Source organism: Heterocephalus glaber, unplaced genomic scaffold (genome assembly GCF_053883595.1).
Source record: "Heterocephalus glaber isolate CG9 unplaced genomic scaffold, H.glaber_assembly_v1.0 deba00000621, whole genome shotgun sequence".
In the NCBI taxonomy this organism is placed as follows: domain Eukaryota; kingdom Metazoa; phylum Chordata; class Mammalia; order Rodentia; family Bathyergidae; genus Heterocephalus; species Heterocephalus glaber.
The window spans coordinates 2,538,391-2,564,382 of record NW_028258153.1 but is presented as its reverse complement, the minus strand read 5'-3'; the positions used below and the strand labels follow the sequence as shown (position 1 = coordinate 2,564,382).

The following is a 25,992-nucleotide window of genomic DNA, read 5'->3' as shown; positions in this document are numbered from 1 at the left end:
GAGACTGAGGCAGCCTGAGTTACACAGTGAGTTCAAGGCCAGCCTGAACTACATAGTGAGAGCCTGTCTCCAAAATCCAGGAAAAAAAAAAGAATATCCAACATTTGTCATTCAGTTTTGGAATTGTCACAGACAAATGATTCCTTTGTATCTTCCACTTTCGCCTCCTTTTAGCGGAATGTCTACAGTAGTTATCCTACATCTAAATCCATCCCACCATTGTCTGTTTGATGTGTCTGAGGCAGCTGCCTTGGTTCTTGAGCCTCTTAGGCAAAGAGTTAGACATATTCAAGGAGCTACTCAGGGAACCATGTCTGAAGAGCCTCACCCACCTCGGAACCTGATTTAGATGATGAGATTCTGGATTCTGAGCTGCCACTACAATGACACTTCAGAGGGCGACTGTATTTTACATGTATGAGAACAGGAATCACTGAGGACCAGAAGGAGGACTGTAGCAATCAGCCTCCAATATCTTCCTCCTCATACAGTCTGCTTCCATACAGAGTCAACATTGGTCTGTGTGAGCAATGTGAAAAAGAATGATGTATCATCTCTGACAAAGTATTAAAAACTGAAGCTTCTGCTTAACTGAAGCTTTCTCATTTACCTGCTCGCTCAGACTTCTCATTCAGGGATAAATAAAATAGCACTGTGTAAGTAATCCTATGGAAAAGCCAAGATGAAAGGACTTGAAGCCTTCGGTCAAAAATCAGAAAGGAACTAGGCCTGCAACAACCTCTTAAATCAACCTGGAAGCAGATTTTCTAGCCTGTGATGCCTTGAGCTGACTACAGATCTGGCTGACAGTTTGACTACAATCTGATGAGAGAGCTTCAGCCAGACTATCACCCCCCAATTTCTGACCATCAGAAACTACATAGGAGGCTGGGTGGGTGCTTGTAATCCTATCACTTAAAAGGCTAAGGCAAACTGAAAGTGTAAGTAAGGACTAAAAGGTAGAATAGATAATGTGAAGTAGGGAGAAAAGGGGCAAAGGGGAGGGGGAAGTGGGAGGGGTAGGGGAAAGGAAAGAAGGGAATGGAATTAATAATATGAGAAAATGAAAACCTGGAAACAAAGTCTTTGTAAATACGGAGGGATGGAGGGGCTGAAGGGAGGGCAGGGGAAGGGGGAAAAAATGAGAACCAAGACAGTATGTAAAGGTGCCTATCTCCAATGATGAATGTCATTATATTATACATCTAAAATGTACAAATAAAAGGATATACAAAAAAAAAAAATGCTAAGGCTGGGGGATTGTGAGTTCCCAGGCCAGCCTGGGCTACACAGTGAGATTCTACCTTAAAACAACAACAACAAAGAGAAACTAACAAGATAGCAAGTAGTTCTAAGTCACTGAATTTGGGGTAATTTGTTATGCAGTAATAGGCAATTAAATGAGTATTAGCCAAACTGCATAGAATAATTACACTATACTGAATCTGAATTATTAGGTTTTCAGCTGTACTTTATGTGTTTAGATGCAAAGGATAACCAAGAATAAAATGATTAACAATTTTCTCCAACAAAACAACAGATCTTACCTCAGGGGTTTGTATGATATGCTCACATGGCTCTGGCAGTATTGACAACAATTACACCAAGCCAAGACAGGGCCAGAATTGAAGGGGAGTGATAATCCATTAACAAGAAAATGAGTGGCAAAGGAAACTACACGAGCGGAAAGGCAGGAATAATGTAGAAAAACAAAACTGCTCCAAAGGAAGCAGAAGAACCAAGTAACCATAATAAGCAACAGCTAGAGAGGAATACCCCTGATAAGAAAAGCTGTGAAGGGGGTGGTGGTGACTGGAAAAAATAATAGAATTTCAGGTAAACAGATGGTGACCCTTGGAGGGACTAAAGTAAGAGAATGTGGATAGGAATGCATGAGTGAGACACTTTTCTAGAAATAAGAAAACAAAGGAAAAATGGAAAGAGACAAGATGGATCCAAATGCTTTACTAAACATACTGTTCCAGCTGACCTTAACTCAAGTGGCACTTAAAAAGTTTCTAGAAAGAACACAGTATAAACTCATGATGAAGCTGGGTGCAGTGGCACCAGCCTCTAATCCCAGCTACTCAGAAGAATGGAAAGTTCATGCTCAACCTAGGCAATTTAGCAAAATCTTATCCGAAAATAAAAAATAAAAGGGGTGGCAACACATTTGGGACCCCTCCTGCCTCTCAGGAGCTATTTTTATTCCTAATTCTTATTCTCCAATAAATTTTCCTACTCTTAACTTCTGTTGTTCCTTAGTCAAATGTGGCATATCTGACATCTAGCATGATGGGAGTAACATCTATTCCCCCTATGTCATCCCTTCTGTCTCTTACACAGAAGCTATCTTTCTCTCAATAAATCCTTCTTAAATATGGTATTTATATACAATGAAGTAGTACTCTGCTCTAAAAAAGCATAAATTTGAGTCATTTGTAGAAAAATGGAGGCACCTTGAAACCATACTATTAAGTGAAAAACTATAAATCAGACACAAGCTTAAATATCAAATGGCTTCTCTTATATGAGAAACCTAAAGTATAAAAAATTTAAAGAGCAAGTTAAAAGATAGATAATAGGTGACAGAGAGCTAGATTTTTTGCAAACGGAAAAGGTACCAAGAGATAGATGGAGATGAGAGGAAGAGGAAGTAAAAGGAATTAAGATGTGTTCGTTATGTACAGGTACCAATTCCCCACGATGAATGTAATCATTATGTACTGCAAACCTGTACTAATAAAATTTTTTTTAAAAATTAAAAAAAAAAATTCTTCCTACTCTTAACCTCCATTTTTCCTAGAATTCATTCTTCAAGTTTATAGAACACAAACTTGGCATTTCGGATGTCTAGCAGGCATTGAAGCCAGCATGCTACAGGGATACCCATATACCCACATTTACTACAGCACAATTCACAGTAGCCAAGACATGGAGCCAGCGAGGTGCCCAAGGACAGTTAGTTTTAGCAGCTATAAAAAACTGCAGCTCAGCAAAGACAATCCACTCCTTCAAGCGGCTGAAGACTAGGCATATGCCCTGCCATCTCCAACTAGATACAGGGTCTTCAGTGTCCTTGCACACAGAAGAACGGTGTTATAGAAAGGAGAAAAGACCACAAAGCACAGCACAACGTCAACACCCACACAACTGCCCTGACTGCTGCATGGACCCCGACCACACATATTTGCTCTGACCCCTGTACGTTCCAGACCCCTTCCCCTTCACCTATAAAAATCCCTGCCTGTTCTTTGTTCACCACTGACAGGTTGCTCACGCTCAGTAGACCTGCACCCAGGTGAATAAAGTCTGTGCCTTGTTGCCTTCCAAAAAAAAAAAAAAATAAACAAAATAAAAGGGGTTAGGGGTGTTGTAAATTACTTGGGCTCAAACCCCGTTCCCATAAAAATAAAATACTGAGGAGTATTATTTCTAACCGGCCTGAAGTACATCTCAATAACATCAGTCTTTCTGACTGAAATTCTCAAAAGACTAGTAGCTAAACATACATTCTCCACAGAAAATCAAGCCAGGAATGGTGTTGCACACCTGTTATCCTAGCACTTGAGAGGCTGAGGCAGGAGCAGGAGGATCACAAGTTAAAGGCCAGTCTAGGATTCACAGTAAGTTCAAGGCCAGCTTAAACTATACAGCAAGCCCTTGTGTCAAAAAACAAACAACAAAGTCAAGCTTACTTAATCACTCATGTTAAAAAAAAAGAAAAAAAAAGGAAGAAGCTGTTAAAACATCAGGTGATAGCTCAACACATGAGCTACAAAGCTCACCATTTTAAAAAATTTGAATCAGGTCTTACTTTCCTAACTGGAAAAGTAAGACCTGGGAACTGATTCTAGGTGGTTTTGAACAAGCATTTACCACATACCATCTTGTGTAATTCAGGTATATCATATCACACTAATGAAACTATGGTTTACTAGGATAAGAAATACAACAAGCATAAAAAGCAGATGAGGAATTAGAGCCAAGTTAAAAGGGAAGGGTATTACCTTCACTTTCAAAGAGAACAGGTGGTGTCTGAAAGTATACCCTTAGGAAAGTTTTTTAAAAACTAACATTATTTTCACAATAGTATCTTATTCTGAGATGCTGTGTTATTAAATTGGGAAAGGTTTATTTTAAGGCTTTGTTATCTTGATATCTAAGTTATTTGCTACAGCCTTTATTCAAGCTGATTATTATGGGGTGGAGCAGATGTCATTTCAACTGCTCCATCTGTGGGGCAAATGATAATTTACTTGCTATTTCCCCTTTTTTCCCCCAAAATGTTTATGATTTTAGAACTGAGAAAGAGACCATATTAGAGTGACGACAAAGTCTATCGAACAGACTCAACATTCAGGTCTCAACTCAGTGTTACCAATCCTATCAAATGCTGCTCTTAACATCTTGCTTTTTTTCTTGATAGTTTTATTCCCCCCAAATCATTTGTTGTTTACTGTTCGCATCCTTCAAATGAAAATGTGGTCCTTTTTGTGTCATATGCACAGCTGCCTTTCCAAGATCTTAGAACGATGCCTGACCCATAACTGGCACTCGACAAACATTAAATAAACGGTTGACCGACGGAACGCCTTCCCCTCCCCCCCGTTCAAACGCCTTCCTTCACCCCCTCACAAACTGAGTTTCCACAGCGCTCATCTGTCTGCACTCGGGATGCAACCCAGAGCTTTCTTCCTGTTCCCGACCCTGGCACCAACGCTGGAGCTGGGCGCGCAGCAGGCGCTCGATGCTAATGAATGAATGAATGAATGAATGACACGAAGCGCCGGGCACATGCAGGTGATGCAATTGTGGCCGCTGCGGAGCGGGTTCTGAGCGGCCGAGCCACCTCGCTCGTCAGTCCCAAAGCCAAAACCTGCAGTGCAGGCGGCGTGAATGTTGCCAAGATGCCATTTTGGAAGGCGTCCCAGACCCAGAGGAGAGGCGCGGAGCCCAAGATTCGGGGCGGACACTCACTGTAGGTCCGGCCCAGGGCTTTAAAGAGCAGATCGCGCTTCACGCTGACAGTCGGCATGGCGAATCAAGTCCACTGCGCGTGCGCGGCCGGCAAACCTGGGTTTAGCGAGGGAAGGGCGTAGGACCCCGCCGCCGTTTTACGGACTGTCTTAAATATAGCCTGTCTGATTACAGCGACTTCTAATCCCTTTTTTCACATCAACATAAACAGATTGCGACTGCACAGAGAAGTAAAATGATGGATTGTACTAGTGATTTAAAAGCTTAGTAAAGAGACAAAATTACATAAAGTTATCTAGAATTTGACAGGCAGTACAGTGGATAGACCCTGAAGACCCGGATACTGCCAGAGCGCGGAGGCTTGGGGAAGCTGGTGGGTGGGGCATGAAAAGGGGTGAGTATGTTGAACTGGCAGTGGCCAGGGTTGGTAGTGTTTCTGCAGCTGACCAGAAGCGAATTGCTGGGGTCCCAGGGTTCCTAGAAAAGAGAAAGTACAGGGCCGGGGATTTAGCTCAGTGGCACTGTGCGTGAGGTCCTGAGCGTGAGTTCAATCCCCGGTACCAAAAAAAAAAAAAGAAAGAAAAGAAGTACAGATACAAACGCTGAGAGATCTGCGTGGAGTTTTGTGTGTTGGTTGGTTTTATTTTTGTTTTGGGGCACTAGCGAATGAACCCAGGACCTTCTCGCTGAGCGTCATTCCCACCTTGCCACTCCCCCCCCCCTTTTTTTTACTTTGTGATAGAGTCTGAGCACTAATGTTATGGGGTACCTGCTTCTAACAGTGGCTTGCCAGCTAAACGTTACCGGTTTCTGGGATGCACGCTTCTCCCTCTGGAGTTAGATTCCAGGTTCTTTTCCTCTTGAACCAAGAATTGAACGAAATGAGCAAAAAGCAGTAACAATGTTTGAAAGTGAAGCGTGAGGGTGAAACTGGCTCTGCAGAGCGAGCTTGGGCCAAGTAAAGAGAAAGAGGGTAAACGCAAAGATAAAAGTACGCTACAGCTGGGAAACGCAACATGGGCTATCGGAAAAGTTATGATAGCAAGCTCTTAATGGCATCAGTGTATCCTTTTATGCTGTCCAAATCTCCTACATACAGGTCCTGATACTACAGACAGCTAGGTTAGATAGAAATATATAGATAATTAGACAGGGCTAGGCCCTTGAAGGAGTCCGTACAGAAGATAAGACATTGCATAATTGTGGCTAGAGGCATATTCACTGAAGGCCAGGCCTCAAGACAATACCTTCCGGAGGAATAAACAATATACTATAATCAATATTACCTGGTCCAGTAAAGCCTAATGGGCATCAGTCACCCAGGGGGTGAGCAGGACCTCCTAATTAATCTCTTCCAAAAAAGGGCCTTGTTCTTTCTATGTACACTTGCCATTTGACCTGCTTCCCCATTGAATCAATATTACCTCTGCGGCTATACTTGTAATCTTATTGGTTGATCACAGTTTTGTCCCACATTGTACCCACCTCATGATTTTGCTCTATGAAACTTCCTCTGTAAAGTGGAGTCCATGGCAAACCACTAGGGTCCCCTCTTGCCTCCCTGGAGCTATCTATCTCAATAAACATTTCCTATTGTTAACCTCTGTTCTTCAGAATTCATTCTTTGATTTGGGGAACACAAACTCAGTGTATTTGGACATCTAGCAAGTTGGGAGTTATTTCCCCTATATCATTTGGAGGTCCTTTATCACTGAATGGCAGTGCTTGGATCCCACACCTCAGGCTGACATCAGGTCCAGCCCATCCTATTGAAAACCTGCACATCCAAGCTTTGGGAACTGTTCTGTGCATGTGTCTGGCTTCTTGTAATTAACAGATCATGCCTACTTCCCCAGCCAGCTTTGCCATGCCCTAATCTCCTATCTCACTAACTTCCCAAACTGGGCTCAATGCTGTAATTCTCCTGCCTCAGCTTCCCAGAGTGCTGGAATTACCTGTGCCATCATGGCCAGCCAGACCTCTTTTTACTTCATTAATTAATCTTTCTTTCACCTGTATCCATGTAGCTTTATTTAACCTTGAGAAGACTGTCTTCTCACCATTTTATGCTGTCAAATGCTGTGCTCTGCCCACTGCCAACACTAGCAGATTTCCTCCTTACGATATAGGAGAGATATAACTCCCAAACTGATGTGCTGAGTTCATGTTCCCTGAAATCAAAGAATGAATTCCAAGGAACAATGGAGGTTACGTGTGGGAAAAATTTATTGAGAGATAGACTGCACTCAAGGGGACCACAGGTGCTCAAGGGACTGAGGTACACACACAGTTGGGAGCTGGAGAATGGGAACTAGGAATAGCTCCTAAGAGACAAGAGGGATCCTGAGTTGGTTGCCCCCACGATCATACCTGAATATTTTATACGCAAAGTCGTGAGGTAGATACAACATGGGTCAAACTGTAATCAATAAGATTGCAAGTATAGCTTCTTAGATAAAATTGATCAATTGTGAAGGGGGCACATAGCAAGGGCATATAGATGACATTAACCTTGGTTAATAATCTGTAGTCTTAGTCTTTAGTCTTTGTTTAGTAGTCTTAGTCTTAGTTTTAGTGGGTGGGAGAGGGTGGCCCGCCCCTCATAAAATAATGGTCTATTTCTATGGAAATCTCAAAAGAGTGGTATCAGTTACAGTATAATCTTGAGCTCTTGGCTCCAAATGCACCTCCAGCCAGTTTTGATGTGTTCGTGTCTTCTGCACTGACATGAGAGCCTAGTCCCTCTCTGACTGTACCTTAATTTTATCTAACTTAGCTGCTTATAATACATAACAACTGTGAGTGTACTAGGTGCAATAATGGCCTGCAAAGATAATCAAGCCTTAAACCCTGGAACCTGTAAACATTACTGTTATGTGGAACCGGGGTCTCTGCAGTGTAAGGATTTTGAGATGGGGAGATTGTCCTGGATTGTCAGATGGACCCTACCTGCAAGAGTTTGGAGTGTGGCAGGCATAAATCAAGGGTGCCAGCTGCCACCAGAAACTGAAAGAGGCAGGGAGGGATAGGCCCCTAGCTTATCACGCAGCCCTGGGACACTTGGATATTGGCCCAGTGAAACCCAAACCCAGAGTTTGGGTTTGTGGCCTCCAGAACTGTGGGAGAATAAACTTGTGTTTTAAGTTTAAAGTTTGTAATAAGTCATTTCAGCAGCCATGGGGAAAAAATACACCAAAGTTGGCATTAATACTGTCCCCATTTACGAATAATGAAACTAAGGCACAAACTGTGGGAATCACTCAACTTGTAAGGCAGAGTTAAGGCAGTTCTACAGGTGAGCCCTGTCCCTATCATGTATATTATACCGTGAGTGAGGACCTCCAAGGCCTTACACTATAGGAGACAGAAACTGGGTGGGATTTAGGTCACCCTGAGTGGTAATCATTTTCACTGTATTAGTTTTCCTTCATCGTCAGAGGAAGTATACTCCCAGTTACCAACATAAAATATTAGCAGCATTCTGTAAATAGCAAACATCCTGATACTATATACAGTTTTCTATGCACACTTGGTGCTTAGTACTCAATGAATAAAAGACTTCCTCTGAGCACTCCAAAGTGTTCTCTGCCCTCTGAACTTCAGTTTCCTCCACTATAAAATAGGGAAAACCTTAGAGAATTATGGCAAGGGTTAGAAATAAATCTCATAAATAACTAGTATGGTTCTTATCATGTCATCCATCTCAGAAAGAGGGCAGCTGCCATTATTTTATCTGTCCTAGCCAGCTTCTGGCTGGCCTCAGACCACTGAGGAGCATTCTGCTTTCATCTCCTGCATTCCCCAACTCATCCATCTTGCTTTTTATCCTTACTCATGTTACATGTGTTCTGTGACCAGCTAAACTTAGAAAATCATAATAGAAAAGAGAAGAGCAGGCTGTAAACAAATGGCGTTAGCTGACTGCCATGGAAAATGCTGAGATAATATATCACAAAATGCACATAGATGTGCTTCTTTTGCCTAATTTTAAGGCCAACCTGAAAGCAGGAATGAGTTGGCAGCATTTGCTAGAAATGAAAACAAGAGCAGGATAATAAACACAGAAAAAATTAATTAGAAACCAAGGAAGTACTGTTCTGGAAATCGCAGAAAAAAATACACAGAGACACAGAATTTGGGTAAAATAATAAAAGTTCTACTTGTAAGCAAGTGGGAGCACCAGAAAATGGTCTGGTCAGTGTCGTGCTGCTGCGTTCTTTGTTAGTCTCTTTTTTTTATACCTTTGTTAGACATTATCTCATCCCTAGTGGTCTTTGTTGTGTAAATACAATTCCAGTTCCTAGTTACAAGTCACAGACACGAGATAAGCACATATACATTGTAAATTTACCCAGGCATTGTGACTTTGTTAGGTTAAAATGTTAACTATAATGAAGTTACTGGTTAAAAAATCAGATAACCATCACCTTAAACAAGAAGCGTTATGGGAAAAGCAAATCTTAAAGGAATACATTACTTATTTTGCTTCTACAACTACCTTAATGTTCAGTCTACTAAGTTGTCTAAAACTTTTCCCTATCAGTACAAATTCAAATTATAATGAAATACATTTTTATACCCACCAGATTGGTAAAAATTAGAAAGTCTCATGAAATCAGATCTGGGTAAAAATGTGGCCGTATAAATTGATACAGCCACTTTGGAAAATATGTTTTTACCTAAAAAGGGAGGATGTCACAAATATCTCCCACAAAGCCTCACCTCTTAAAAGTTTGCATCATCTTACAATAGTGTCAAGCAACAATTATAATCCTAAAACTATTCCCCAGAAAACTCTTAGTGCACCAGAAGTCCCAAATAAAAAGGGCTATGGTTACATTGTTCATTTTAACAAAAAGCCAGAAACAATTCCATTAATACTGTAATTGGTGAACATTATGATAAATTCACCAAAAAATACCATACAGTGGTGGAAATTGAATGCATTTATTAATTTGATAAATCATGATACTGAGAAAAAATTAAGTCACAAAAATGTGTACACTATGATGCCATTTCTATTAACATTAAAAACAGGCTACTTCATCTATTTCAGAGCTAAAATGTCTCCCAAAGACCCATTTGTTAAAAGCTTAGTCCCCTCCTTGACACTACTGTGAGATGGTGGAAAATTTTAAGAGGTGAGGCTTAGTGGGTGGTACTCACGACAGACCCTGATTTCTTTTAGTTCCAAACCATAAGGGGAACGATTTTGCTCTGCCTTGTGCTCATGTGGTGATTTGCCACAGGCCCAAAGCAGTAGGCCAGCACACAGTGGACTGAAGCTCCAAAATTGTGAGCCAAAATTAAGTTTTTATCAATTATTTCAGGTATTTGTTATAGTAAAGGAAAGCTGACCTGAATATCATACTGTTAATCAAATATAAATAAAATGGTAAAAGTATAAGAAAAAAATGAGAGATGATGACCACAAAATATGAGACTAGTTAGTTCTGGATGGGACAGAAGGGGTGGAGCTGGGGAGCTGAGATACCTGTATAGAGGTTCTCCAGAGAAATATAATCATAGGGGATGAACAAATGGATGGATGCTATAATGTATTGGCCTGTGCAGTCTTGGAGGCTGAGAAACCCCACAGTCTTTCCACATGGAGACCCAGGAAAGTGGATGGGTTGGTTTGAAGGGCTGAGTGCTGGAGAGCTACTGGTATAGGTGCTTTCTGATGGCCTGAGAACCAGGAACACTGAGGAAAAAGATTAACGTCTTTGTTCAGACAGGCAGAAAGCAAATGCTCATTTGTCTTCTATCGAGGCCCTTAGTAGGGTGAATGATGCCCACTCACATTGCAAAAATTAATCAGCCTCCTGAGTGCTGGGATTACAGGCACGCTCCACCACGCCCAGTGATGTATGACTTTGTGGCGATTTATTGCATCTTGTTTGCCAGTATCTTGTTGAGGATTTTTGTATCTGTGTTAGAGATTGACCTGTAGTTCTCTTTTTTGGTTAGGTCTTTTTCCAGTATTGGAATCAGGGTAATGATAGCTCCAAGGAATGATTTAGAAGTACTCTTTCCCTTTCAATTTCATTAAAGAGTTTATTGGCATTAGACCTTCCTTAAAGTTCTTGTCAAATTTGGCAGTGAATCCATCAAGACATGAGCTTTTTTTAGTTGTTAGGGTTTTTTAAAAAAAATTACTTTTTCAATCTCAGTGTCTGATATCAGATTATTCAGAGTTTTTGTGTCTTCTTGGTTCAGCTTTGGTAATTTATATGTATCTAGGAGTCTCTCCATTTCTTCTGAATTCTCCATTTTATTAGAGTAGTTAATAATCTAGATTATGACAGAATCCATTGTGATTTCACCTTTTTCATTCCTAATTGCCTGGATTTGTGTCTTTCCTTTCTATGGTAAGATTGGCTAGGGATTTGTCTTGTTTGTTCCTTCAAAAACAAGCTCTTTGAGTCACTGATTTTTTTTTTGCATTGCTTTTTTACTCTTTATCAATTTCTGCTATGAACTTTATAATCTCTTTCCTTGTACTAGCTTTGGATTTGGATTGCTTTTGTTTTTCTAGGACCTTGAGGTAAGTCATTAGGTAATATATTTGGACTTGCTGTTTTTCTAATGTGAGTATTGCCCCACTGCTCAGGAAGGACACTGCTCTTTGAGTTGTTGCTGTCTCTTTTAAGAGCCTGCCCAGAGCCCAGGCCAGTGGAAGTATTCTTTTGTATTTATTTAGGCATGCTTTATGATCTAAGAGATGGTCTGTTTTGGGAAAAGTTCTTTGTGCTGCTGAGAAAAATGTATATTCGCTTGTTGAGTGAAACACTCTGCAGGTGTCTGTTAAGTCCATTTGTTCAGTGGTGTTGATATAAGAGGTAGGGCATGGCAAAGTTGACTGGGGAAATAAGCAGGACCTGTCCATTATAAGATCCTAGGACAGCGCCAAATAACTCCCAGGACCCCATATGTAGAACTTCTGAGCTCCCACAAGATGTGGACAACATACAAAGACACAGATGCCACAAAGAGCCCGCTATTGTGACTCCTCATAGACACAAGGTACACTTTTATTTTTGCTTTTATCCTTTCCTCTCTTTTGTTCAGCCCAAGTTCACTCTGCAGAGCAGGTTTTTCTCTTATCCCCTTCACTTTTCAAATAAAATTTTGCCACCATTTCTGGCTTGTCTCATTCAATTCTTTGTTTGAGGTAAGAAGACTTGGAATAAGTTTAACTGGTGAGCCATTTCCAAAGGAACTACCTAATAACAGTGTGGTTATCTCTGATACTTCTTTGTTAATTTTTGTCTGTTTCATCTATCTAATTGTGACAGTAGGTTGTTGTTGTCCCCCACTATTATTGTATTGGTATCTATCTGTTCTTTTTTTTTTTTTGAGATGGTCTCGCTATGTAGTTCAGGCTGGCCTCACAGCAATCCTCTTGCCTCAGCCTCCAGAATGCTAGGATTACAGGCCTTCACCATCATGCCCAGCTTGTCCCTTTATATCTAGTAGCTTTTGTTTTATGAGGTTGGGTTCACCAAAACTTGGTGCATAAATATTTGTAATTGTTATCTCTTCCTATTGAATTGTTCCCTTTACCAGTACGTAGTGACCATCTTTGTTTATGCTGACCAGTTTTGGCTTGAAGCCATTTGTGTCTGAAAATAAGACAGCTGTTCCTGCTTGCTTTCAGGTCCTGGTTGCATAGAGTATCATTTTTCATCCTTTCACTATTGGTCTGTGAGCTTCCTTTTGGATAAGTTGTGTTTCCTATAGGCAATATGTGGTTGCATTTTGCTTTATAATCTAATTTGCTAGTGTGTGTCTTTTAATTGGTGAGTTAAGTCCATTGAAATAAAGTTATTGTTGTAAGATGCTTCCTGAATCTTGTCACTGCATTATGTTTACAGTGATGATTTGAGGTTTTTTCCCTTTTGTTTGACTACTCTCCCAATTAGGTACTATATATACTTTCCTTTTTGCTCTTTGGTGCTGGTGGCCATCCTTTTTCCTGTGTGGGGTTCCCTTGAGTATTTTTTGCAATGCTGATTTTCTGGTCATATATTTCTTTAAGATTTCTTTGTCAAGATGGAATTAATATTAGAAAATAAAAAAATGGAAACAAAATCTTTGTAAATAGTGATAGGTGGAGGGGTTGAAGGGAGGGCATGGAAATGGGGGGAAAATGAGGGGAATGGCGGAAAATTCCATGAGGGGAATGGGGAAAAATAAGAACCAAGAGAGATTATGTAAAGATACAAATTTCCAATGATGAATGTTATTATATTGTATACCTAAAATGTACCAATAAAATTAATTTTAAAAAGTAATCACTCCGAAAAAAAAATTTATTTGTCATGGGAAGTCTTCTCCATTTACTTTGAAGGCTAAGTTTTCAGGCTACAGAAATCTAGGTTAATTGTTTTCTTTTAAGGCTTGAACAACTTCATTCCATGCTCTCTTGGTCTTTAATGTTTGTACTGAGAGATCTGTAATCCTGAAAGGTTTGTCTCTTTTTTTTTTTTAAGTAGGAAAAATTTATTGAGGGTAGGAAAGCTTCTGTCTAAGAGAGACAGAAGGGGGACCGGAAAGTGGGTTACTCACTCACCCAACTTCTCAAAGGTGTTTTATGGGACAAAGCCACAAGGTGTGGCAGGTTCAAGGTGGGACAAAACTATAGTCAACTAGTAAGATTACAAGTACAGTTGCTTAGGTAATATTGATTAAATGGGAATCCAATGGGGAAGCAATTCACATAGCAAGCATGTAAGGAATGAGCAAGGATTTTTGGTGATAAGGGGTGGGTCAGGGATCCTTCTTGGAAGATCTTTGTCCCTCACCCAGGTGATTGATACCTATTTACAATATCCATCACTGCTATTCAGCCTTAGGGGAAACACATGGTTGTGGTAGTTCTCTTCTTTTACAAAGCTGGCTTTCAATGAAAGTGCCTTGTTATCCTCCAAGTTGGCTTCTCAACTGTCCTCCATGTTGATTTCTTGAAGGCTGGCCCTGTCTAACTGCCCACAAGATATCTAATTAACTTATCTATCTGTAATATAACCCCCCCCCAAGAAGTACCTCTAACTGCTGCGAGGGGGCAGAGGGTGAGAAGACCATTATGGCTACTTCCTGCTGAAGAGGGTCATAGTTGTGATCAGCAGTCAATTACTCTATAAAGGATCTATCTAAAGGCCCTTGATAGGCACCAGGCATTGCCATCTTGGGTAGGCCTATAGCTTTAAGTCTGGAGGAGACAAAGCCAAAGAAATAGTTAAGAGTACATGGGCCAAATAATGTCAGCAGGATTGCTATGAATATAGCCAACAAGCGCTTCTGTTAGGTTTGTCTTTACAAGTAGCTTGATGCTTCTTTTTTTAACCTTTTAGTATTCTCACCTTTGTTGAATTTCTGGATTTTTGATTATGTGTTATGGAGAGGTTCTTTTCTGGATGTGGCTATTTCAGTTCTGTATGATTCTTATACTTGAATATTGAGTTCTTTCTCTTGATTTAGAAAGTTTTGTGCTATGATTTCAGTGAATACATTTTTTATATCTTTTGAATGGTCTTTTAATTTTTCCTATATTTCTATAATTCTGATGTTAGTTGGTTTTTTAAATCTTTTTAATTTTTTGAGTCATCTAGCAGCTATTGGATTTGGCCTGCACAGTGCCATGTCATTTTTAGGGTATCATTGAGTTTGGATCTACTACATCCACTTTATCTTCAATTTCAGACACTTTCTCACAATGGTCAAATCTGCTAGTCATGCTTTCTATTGAATTTTTCATATCTTGCATGTCTGCCTGCTTTCTTTTCATAATTTCTAATTCCTTACCATATTAATCATCCATATTTTGTACTGCCTAGTTTAACTCCATGAGTTTATTGCTTGTTTCTTCTTTAAGCTTGTTGGACATTTTATTAGTAAAATCTTTTATATGTTTAATGAAATCCCCTTTAAGTATATAAATATGAAATTGCTTGTGTATCTCTTCTTTGAGTTTTTTAAACATTTTGACCATTTGGTTTTTGGATTCTTTGCTTATAACTTCCTCCACTTCAGTGTCCTTCAGATCAGCTTTTGAGGGGCTGAGGGCTTTAGAGGGCATTTTGTTGCCTTGCTCTTTCTTTCTTTCTTTGCTGTGGATGAAAGATCAGCTAGGGGGAAAAAAACTGTTCCTTCTGTGGAGAGATCTCTTTAGTTAGAATCTGTTTCCTTTTGGTATGTTCTTGTGTTTGGTTATATTTTGGTGTCTATACCCCTCCTCACCCCACTCAGAGTAATATTTGAGGGTCTTTTTGGTGTTCAGACTTCTTTTGGGGGCTTGTCTTCCCCTCCAACCTGGGAGTTGGCTTAGAGTTCTAGGCTGCTTTGGTTTTTTTCTCAGTATTTTCTTCAATTTTTCCAGTTTCTCTGGTTTTCTTGTGGCACTTTCCTTACTCCTGGAGCTCTTACTCCTTGTGACTTCTTTAAGATTCTAGATCCTTGAAAGACTATGATGTACTGCCAACCTTCACTCCACCATCTTCTCTTCTCCACCACTTTGACAAACATTTACTGTCTGGCCTGTTTTTCCTGTACTATGGTTAGACTTCTGGAGCTATGCAGTTTGTGACAGCAATAAATCCATATATTCAGCCTCCAAGCTCACACACTTAGAGAAGTCATAGTCACAGTAGCTGTGGCAGCTGACTCATGGGTTGTTTCTTTGGTGTTGTGTCTAAAATTCATTAACAAACTCAAGATCACCTAGGTTTTCATCCTTTTAACATTTTACATTTAGGATGTAAACTCAAAATGGATTTTGGGTTTATTATGAGTTTATTTTTATGGACAGTGTAAGCTTTCTCCCCCTTCCCCATCCCACACCAATCCTTCCTTCAACTCTTCAGTCACGCAAGTGGATATGCTATAATTTGATTCTGATACTTTTTACCTGGAGTTAACATTAGACCCTAGAAGTTAATGAGTCAGCCCACTAGACTGCCTTTACTCTAGATGTCAATCTAAAGTCCAGGTTGTGACCTGTGCTTCTGACTGGCTGGCTAAAAATTGGAGTGTTATGGTTTATATCTATATGTTCCCCAAGAGCCTCATGTGCTCTTAGGTGGGGCTTTTGGAAGGTGATTGGATTATTAGAGTGTTGTAGCTGACTTGCTTTTAGGAGATGGGGTGATTGGGGGAAATGGGTCACTGAGGCCATGACTAAGAAGGATATATCTTCCTTCTCCCCTCCCCCCTTTACTGTCTCTGCTTCTTAACTACTGTAATATGAGTAGTTTTCCTTTTCTATGTCCCTCTGCCATGCCTATTCTTCCCTGGAGCTGGCTGACAGTGGATTAAAAAGTGAGCCAAAGTAAACCTCTCCTTTAAGTTGTAGATGTTGGATATTGTGTCTCAGTGACAAGAAAGTGACTAAGACAGTTTTGGTACTGACAGTGGGGTTGTTGCTGTGACTGTACTTGACCATGTCATTTAGATGCCTTTGGAACTGGTTCACCAGACGAGTTTAGAAAGATTTGAAGATGCCAGCTAGAGAAGCTGGAGAATTCTGTAAAGCAAGTTTGATGGGAGATTCTGGTTGGAGCTCAGACCAGAATGCTGATAGAAATGCAGACAGCAAAGGCCAGGTTTAGGAGGTTTCAGTTAGAAACAAAGACTCCATCAGCAGTTGGACTTGAGACCGTGTGTGTTACAGTCTGGGAAAAAATTTATATTTTGGTCATGTCTTGAGACTTTATGGGAGACTGAACTTAGTGTGGCAGAATAATTAATCTGTTGGAAGAAATTTCAAGCACCAGTATTGAGGCTGTGGTACAAATACTGTTGGGGTTTTTAGCCAGGTTTATACTGAAAACCAAGAGCAGAAAGCCCATTTTAAAAGTTTTCAGCTTTTCCAGAAAGAAAGTGCCTACAAATATGAAGCAGAGGAGAGCTTGGTTGCTGAAAAGGTTATCACTTAAAAAAAAACAAGTACTTTGTATCAGGATAATAAAAATGGCTCGAGGTCATGTCACCAAGACTCCTCCCCCAAAAAGCTCAAGGGTGCAAAGCTGTAAAGCTTTCATTTGAGAAGAGTCCTGAGGTGTGCCCTAGAACTGCCTAGGGATTTGGTTGCCTGGGATGTGATTCACAGTGCTCAGTTATCCAAGCACTCAGAGGCCCCTGCAGCAATGGCCTAAGAGGGTTGGAGACATGGAGGATTCAGCAGCTGTTTTAAGAAGCTGGAAGCCATAAAACATGAGGGATCAAGGATATAGCACCAGTACAAGAAGGAAAGGTCTGGGAGCTGCCTAGAGAGTAGCTGGTATGAGTCCACACTGAAAAACTGAAGAAACTGGAGTCTAATATCCACAAGCAATGGCAGTCAGATAAGATGCACTTCTTCAAGCAGAATGGAGCTTTTTAAAGGCAGGCTGACTTTATCCTTCTTCTCTTTTCATCCCATCAAGACTATAAGCCTATTGGATGGTGCCACGCACAATCAGGGTGGGCCTCCTTCCCTCAGTTTCTTGGACTATATGCCAGTCACCTCTGGAAACACCCCACAGACACACCCAGAAGTGTGCTTGAGTAATCTGCGAGGCATTTCTTGATCCAGTCAAGTTGACAATCACGATTAATGGTCACATTGGCCAAATGTGTACAGATGTGTGTGTGTATGCACAAATATATCAGTATGTATATATTTATGTACAGTAATCCATGTGTCTCTGTGTGTATGCACACATGTATATCAGTATATATATATTTATATACAGTAATCTGTGTCTCTGTATATGCACATGTGTACTAGTATGTATATATTTATATACAGTAGTCCTCACTTATCCACAATTTTTGCTTTTCATGGTTTTAGCTGCTTGTAGTCAACTGTGATCTAAAAATACTAAATGGAAAATTCTAGAAAGAATTTATATTTTTAACAACTATTAGAGTGTATTATTCTAATTATTCTATTCCAGTTGTTTTTATTAATCTCTTACTGTACCTAATTTATTAATTAAACCTTGTATGTATATGTGTATGGAAAAAAGTATAGTATATATAAGGGTCAGGAGTATCTATGGTTTCAGGCATCCACTGAACAAATCCCCAACATATAAGGGGGACTGCTGTATCTCAGAAGATCAGGTGCTATTACTCAGATACCTGACATATCATTTGAGGACAGAAGCTCATTTTAACCAAGTTGATAGGGCTCTCTCTGTCCCTCCTGTCAGTGATGATCCCTCCATATTTTATATCAGGGAGGTGTTGCAAGGCTATGGCTGAGTGGGGAACCTTGAATTCAGACAGATCAATGTCTTATATGCTGTGTGACTTGGACAACTTCACCTCTCTAACTTTCTATTTTCTGTTTGGTAAAAAGCATGTTAAGAGTACTATGGCTACTTTATTGGTGCTGTGGCTATGAGGAATAAATGAAAATATCCAGGCAGAAAGTACAAGTACAATGCTTGGCATACAATGAACATCACATAAATGTTAAATAATATCATGGCTGTCTTGCTACATTATCTTACCTGAACCCCAAGGCTCAGATGAATAGACCTGGTATGTGTTAAATCCCTGTACCATGGGCCAATGATTGTATAATGGAGGGAACAGACATTTACTGACCCTGATTCCATGAAGCTTTTCCTTTTCTTGCAGCTCAGGTGTATGTTGGCATCATGATAATACTGATTATATACAACTGTTGGTTCCTTTACCTCCCTTATTTGACTTGGCTCTACTTTGATTGGCGGCCTCCCGAGCAAGGAGACAGGAGATCCAACTGGATCAGAAGCTGGACTTTATGGAAATACTTTAAGGACTATTTTCCAATTCATGTGAATAGAATTGTTTTATATAGTGTTGTTCTAAGCTGAGAGTAGAGAGGAAGTTTGTTTTCATCGTATACAACTAAAGCCTTTTCCTTTTCAAAAGGAGTGTCTAAGTCCATTTTGTGCTCCCATAATGGAGACTGAGTATATTATAAAGAAAATAAATGTATTTCTCACAGTTCTGGAAGCTGGATGATCCAGTATCAAAATGCCGACATCTGCCAAGGGCTCTATTGCTACATCATCCCAGGGCAGATGCAGAAAAGCAAGAGAAGGTGAGAGAACAAAAGGGAGCTGAACTTGTCCTTTTAGAAGAGCCCCTCCCACAATAATGGTGTTCCTGTATTTACTTTGCCCTCATGGCTTAATCACCTGTCAGTAGACACCACCTCCCAACACTGTGTATTAGGGATTGAGTTTCTCATTCAAGCTCTTTGGAGGACACATGAAGCCATAGCAGGAAGAAAGCCTGCACTATGAAATGAGCTACAATATGAAATGTTCATGAAGGGATCTGGGCTCAGAGGATAGCTTAGATATTCAGAAATAGGCCCTATCCAGGGAACTAAAACATGTCCTGTTCTCTATTTCCTCTTTATATAAGAACTAATCATGAGTCCTTTTGTTTTCATTGACACTAATAAGGGGTCATTTTATTTTTTTATTTCAATATGAACATGCTACAGCTCATCAAAACTCATGATTTAGATCCATGTCACAACTATATATATGGGGCTCACCCCCATGGAATACTTGTGTTGGAGACTGGAAATTTTTGTACAAATTACTCGGGCTTCAAAGAGCTGTTTCCTGGCTTAATTTCCTATCTTCATGTGATTTCATCTTGGTGTCGGTGCCCTCTCTTTCAGGAATATCTGATGAGCTTTGGGAAGTACTGGCAGGCCACTGTTTCTAGGTGCGCTAGGGTGGCGGGAGCCCACAGAAAGTCCATGTGGGTTACTTGTCGTTTGAGTAAAGCCCTGTGTCCTCCTCCCTACCGTGCACTTCACATGCCCTCTGGATGTTCCTCATCTTCCCCACTGGAATGTTAGTACCAGGAACACATAGACTGCGTCTTTTTTTTTTCTATTCCATCCCAGTATCTAACATTAGGAACATTTCAGTAAATATCAATCCAATGAAAGAATAAATTAATGGATGTTCTATATGTCTAGAGGTAGAAAAAACAATCATAGATCTAAAAAAGTGATAAATTACTCCTTTTGAGAGGCATTTTGCATACTTATATATTAGAAATGAAAAATATCCCCCATTGTGTCTTGAAGTAATGGCAGTGAAAAAAACTAAACACATTCAGCTTGTTGTCTTTGTCTCCCCAAATAAAATATGACTGACTTCGTTAAAAAATAAAATTCCTGAGACAGGCCTGTGCACGCCCTACTGAGGTCCTGAGTCACGTGGAAGATGCCTAATCACCCCGCTGAAGACAGGCAGGTCTGCCCATGCCCTACCAAGGTCCTGAGTCGCACAGAACATGCCGAATCAGCCCACTGCAGACAGGCAGGTCTGTGCATGCCCTACCGAGGTCCTGAGTCTCGCAGAAGACACCGAATCACCCCGCTGCAGACAGGCAGCCACCTGATTCCACAATATAAAGACGCAGAGGACACCAGACCACCAGACCAAGGTACTGAGTCCCACTGTTCCCAGCCCAGAGGTAGGGGCTTCTGAGCCATCGTCCCACTGCTCCTGGTCCAGAGGAAGGGGCTTCCTGGTCACCATCCCTCCCACTGCTCCCAGCCCAGAGGAAAGGGCTTTTGGGCCACTTTCTGTCCCGCTGCTCCTGGCCCAGAGAAAGGGGCTTCTGAGCCACCATCCCACTGCTCCTGGTCCAGAGGAAGGGGTTTCCCGGCCACCATCCCTCGGGCTGCTCCCAGCCCACAGGAAAGGGCTTTTGGGTCACCATCCCTACCGCCGCTCGTGGCCCCTGTCCCACCTCACCCAGCTCAGAGGAGGTAATCCGTGCAGGTGCTAACAGCTCCCCGCCCCAGTCAAAATGAGAAAACACGTAAATAAGTCTCAAAACCAGACTTCCAGATCACCTACAGCAACCCCAAAGGGAAAGGAGATGGAACCCTCTGATACTCAACCACCTGGACCCACTGAACTGGCAACAAGAGGGGATCTGGAAAAAATGAAATCAGAAATAATTTCTCAGATAACAGGAGAAATTGTGCCCCTAGTGCAAGACATGATTAATAAATCTAGAGAGGAGCTGAGGAACATGATGGAATCCCAACATAGGAAACAAATGGAATCCATAAAACAGATGCAAATAGATTTCCAGGAGATGAAAAGCTCCATTGAAAGTCTACAGAGCAGAATGAGCCAATGTGAGGACAGAATTTCAGATATAGAAGATAAGATTGCAATTAGTGACCAGGACAAGAAAAATTGCTTCAAAATTATAAGGGACCATGAGAAATCAATCCAGCAACTGCTAGATGATGCAAAAAAGAATAACATAAGACTGATTGGGCTCAATGAAGAAACAGGAGAGAGTGGAGATGACATAAAAAAATCTCTTCACAGGAATAATGGCAGAAAACTTCCCAAGCAGGGGAAAAGAGCTTGACATACAGATAAGTGAGGCATATAGGACTCCAAATAGCCTTGATCAAAAAAAATCTACACATAGGCATATAATTGTTAAGATTCTAGAAACACAACAGAAGAACAAAGTTCTCCAAGCAGTCAGAGAAAAGAAACAAATCACATACAAAGGAAAGCCCATCAGAATCACAGCAGACTTCTCAACACAAACCATCAAGGCAAGAAGAGCTTGGGGTGACATATTCCAAGCCCTAAAAGAAAACAGCCTCCAACCCAGACTGATGTACCCTGCAAAACTATCTTTCAAAATGGATGGAGAAATAAGATACTTTCATGACAAAGAGCACCTTAGGAACTTCGTGAATACCAAACCAGCATTCCAAAGAATTTTACACAATAGCCTAGGAACAGACATTGAGGATCACAACCCCAGGAAGCAAAGCAGAATGAACCCATCTGGCATGACAAGAAATTAAATGTAAAGGGGGAGAACCCAACAAAAAGAAAAAGTCATGGCAATGACAAGTCAATACGTTTCAGTTATAACCATCAATGTTAATGGTCTCAATTCACCAATCAAAAGAAATAGACTGGCAGAATGGGTCAAGAAGCAAAATCCAACAATATGCTGCATACAAGAAACACACTTATTTCAAAAGGAAACTCATAGACTGAAAGTTAAAGGGTGGAAAACAATACTCCATGCGACAGGAACCCGAAAAAAAGCAGGAGTGCCTATCCTCTTGGCAGATCAAGTAGATTTCAAACCAACACTGATTAAGAGAGACAAAGAAGGACATTACATCCTCGTAAAGGGAAGAATCCAAGAGGAAGAGATGACAATCATAAATATCTATGCACCAAACATTAGTGCACCCAACTATATAAAACAAATACTAATGGACATGAAAAGTCATATATGCACTAATACAATTGTAGTGGAGGACCTCAACACCCCAGTGTCACAAATAGATAGATCAACTAGACTAAAAATAAGTAATGAAATACTAGAACTCAATCGAACTCTTGAACAAATGAACTTAACAGATGTTTACAGAGTCTTCCACCCCACAAAATCAGAATACACATTCTTCTCAGCTGCACATGGGTCATTCTCCAAAATAGACCACATACTCACACATAGAACATGTTTAAGTAAGTGCAAAGGAACTGAAGTTATCCCCTGTATATTATCAGACCATAGTGCAATGAAATTGGAGATCCATAGCAAAAGAAACTCAAAAAATTTCAGAAACATGTGGAAATTGAACAACACCCTTCTGAATAACTAATGGGTCACAGAGGAAATCAAAGAAGAAATCAGACAGTTCCTTCAATTAAATGACAATGACAATACAACATATCGGAATCTATGGGACACAATGAAAGCTGTCTTACAAGGGAAATTTATTGCAGTGAATACGCATATGAGGAAAACAGAACGATCCCAATTAAACAACCTGATGCTGAACCTCAAGCTTCTAGAAAAAGAAGAGCAGGACAACCCCAAAGCTCATACAAGGGAGGAAATTATAAAGATCAGAGGAGAAATCAATGCAATGGAGACTAAGAGAACGATACAAAAAATCAATGAAGCCAAGAGTTGGTTCTTTGAAAGAATCAACAAAATTGACAAACCTTTAGCCAACCTTGTCAGAAAAAGTAAAAAAAAGGCCCAAATCCATGCAATTAGGAATGAAAAGGGTGAAATGACAACAGACCCAGCAGAAATCCAGAGGATCATCAATACCTACTTCCAGAACCTATACGCCTATAAGATGGACAACACAGAAGAAATGGACAGATTCCTAGATACATATGAATTACCAAAGTTGAACGAAGAAGACCTAAAAATTCTGAACAACCCAATATCAACCAATGAAATTGAAAATGTAATTAAAAACTTATCAAGTAAGAAAACCCCAGGCCCTGATGGCTTCACTGATGAATTCTACAAGACATTTAGAGAGGAACTGCTGCCACTACTGTTTAAACTCTTCAATGAAATTGAAGGGGAAGCAATACTCCCAAATTCATTCCTGGAAGCAAGCATCACCTTGATCTCCAAAGCAGAGAAAGACCCAACTGAAAAAGAGAACTATAGGCCAATCTCACTAATGAACAAAGATGCAAAAATCCTTAATAAGATACTGGCAAACAGAATGCAGAAGATCATCAAGAAGATCATACACCCTGATCAAGTGGGATTCATCCCAGGGATGCAGGAATGGTTCAATATACGAAAATCAATTAATGTAATACACTATATCAATAGAGCCAAGGACAAAAACCATAAGATTATCTCCATAGATGCAGAAAAAGCATTTGACAAAATCCAACATGCATTTGTGATAAAAACCCTACAAAAAATTGGAATAGATGGTCTCTACCTCAAACTGATAGAAGCCATCTATGAAAAACCAACAGCCAATGTCATACTAAATGGTCAAAACCTGAAATCCTTCACACTCAAATCAGGAACAAGTCAAGGATGTCCACTATCACCACTCTTGTTCAATATAGTTCTGGAAACATTAGCCACGTCCATTAGACAAGAGAAAGAAATAAAAGGAATAAAGATAGGAAATAAAGAAGTCAAATTGTCATTATTTGCAGATGACATGATACTCTATATAGAAGACCCCAAGAACTCCACCAAAAGTCTTCTAGACTTAATAACCAAATTCAGTCAAGTAGCTGGTTACAAGGTCAACACACAAGAATCAATAGCATTCCTCTACACCAATGACAGACTCACTGAGAGAAAAATAACGCAAATAATTCCTTTCACAATAGCATCCAAAAAACTGAAATACCTAGGAATCAGTGAACAAAAGAAATCAAAGACCTCTTCTCTGAAAACTATGGCATTCTGAAAAGAGAGATTGAAGATGATATCAGAAAATGGACAGACATCCCCTGCTCCTGGGTAGGAAGGATTAATATAGTGAAAATGGCCATACTTCCAAAACTGCTATATAGATTTAATGCAATTCCAATTGAGATCCCAGCAGCATACTTCATAGACCTTGAGAAAACAATCCAAAAATTCATTTGGAACAAGAAGAGCCCCAGAATATCAAAAGCAATTCTAGGTAACAGAGACATGGCAGGGGGTATCACAATCCCCAACCTGCAACTCTACTACAAAGCTACTGTGATAAAAACAGCATGGTACTGGCAAAGAAACAGACTTGAGGACCAGTGGAACAGATTAGAAGATGCAGAAACAGCGCCAGACACACTCAGCCATCTCATCTTTGACAAAGGAGCCAAACACCCTCACTGGAGGAAAGATAGCCTCTTTAATAAATGGTGCTGGAAAAATTGGGCTTCAACTTGCCAAAGATTAAAACTAGACCTATATCTCTCACCATGCACTAAACTAAAATCAAAATGGATTAAAGATCTAAATATTAAAATAGAAACTCTGAACCAGTTGGAACAGAGGTTAGGTAGAACCCTTGAAGACATCAGTGTAGGAAAAGATTTTATGAACAAAACCTCAGTTGCCCATGAACTAGCACAAACAATCAACAAATGGGATCTCTTCTTATTAAAAGACTTCTGCCCAGCAAGAGAAACCACCAGCAGTGTGAAGAGACAACCCACAATGTGGGAAAAAACCTTCACCTGCTCTTCCTCAGACAAAGGTCTACTATCTCGAATCTATAAAGAACTTAAAAAGATCAGACCTCCCAAATTTAAAGACCCAATCCAAAAATGGGCATCTGAAATGAACAGACATTTCTCAGACAAAGAAGTAGAAATAGCAAATAAATACATGAAAAAATGTTCAACATCACTGGTCATTCGAGAGATGCAAATGAAAACAACGCTGAGATCCCACTTCACTCCAGAAAGAATGGCTACTATCATGAAATCAACCAATAAGCAATGCTGGCGGGGCTGTGGGGAAAGAGGAACCCTGCTCCACTGCTGGTGGGAGTGTAGACTGGTGCAAGCACTGTGGAAATCAGTATGGAGATACCTCAAAGAACTAGGACTGGAAGTCCTATTTGACCCCGCTATTCCACTACTGGGGATCTTTCCCAAAGAATTAAAAGAATCATACCACAGTGATATATGTGCACCCATGTTCCTAGCAGCGCAGTTTGTAATAGCTAAAACTTGGAAACAGCCCAAATGCCCATCAACTGGAGACTAGATAAAGAAAATGTGTTTTTTTTAATAAAATGGAGTACTACTCAGCCATAAAAAATGAGAAATTAGAGACATTTATAGCTAAGTGGATGCACATTGAGGCGATATTCTTAAGTGAAATAAATAGGACACACATGTGTAAATACCAAATAGTTTCTCTGGTGTGAGAAACTGAAAGTGTAAATAAGGACTAAATGTATAATAGGTCATGTGAAATAGGAAGAAAAGGGGCAAAGAGGAAGGAAGTGGGAGGGCTAAGGGAAAGGATAGAAAGGAATGGGATTAATATGAGAAAATGGAAAAATAGGAACAAAATTTTTGTAAATAGGGAGGGCTGGAGGGGTTGAAGGGAGGGCTGGACAAGGGTGAAAAACAAGAACCAAGAGAGACTATGTAAAGGTGCAAATTTCCAGTGATGAATGTCATTATATTGTATACCTAAAATGTACCAATTATTAGAATGAATAATCGA

The 25,992-nt window shown here is 40.2% G+C and overlaps 2 protein-coding genes across 2 annotated transcripts in view; one reads left to right on the top strand and one right to left on the bottom strand.

The window, feature by feature from the left end:
* The window catches only part of Farsb (phenylalanyl-tRNA synthetase subunit beta), a 67,874-nt gene extending 62,756 nt beyond the window's left edge, over positions 1-5,118 (bottom strand). The window contains exon 1 of the mRNA XM_004864478.3: positions 4,981-5,118. Within this exon, the coding sequence (XP_004864535.1) occupies positions 4,981-5,038 (58 nt within the window). The 5' untranslated portion in view covers positions 5,039-5,118. The remainder of the gene's footprint in view (positions 1-4,980) is intronic.
* Positions 5,106-25,992, top strand: part of Mogat1 (monoacylglycerol O-acyltransferase 1) — a 32,689-nt gene continuing 11,802 nt past the window's right edge. Inside the window, exons 1-2 of the mRNA XM_087205962.1 lie at positions 5,106-18,788; positions 19,469-19,829. Coding sequence (XP_087062088.1) covers positions 18,630-18,788; positions 19,469-19,829 — 520 coding nt within the window. The 5' untranslated portion in view covers positions 5,106-18,629. The remainder of the gene's footprint in view (positions 18,789-19,468; positions 19,830-25,992) is intronic.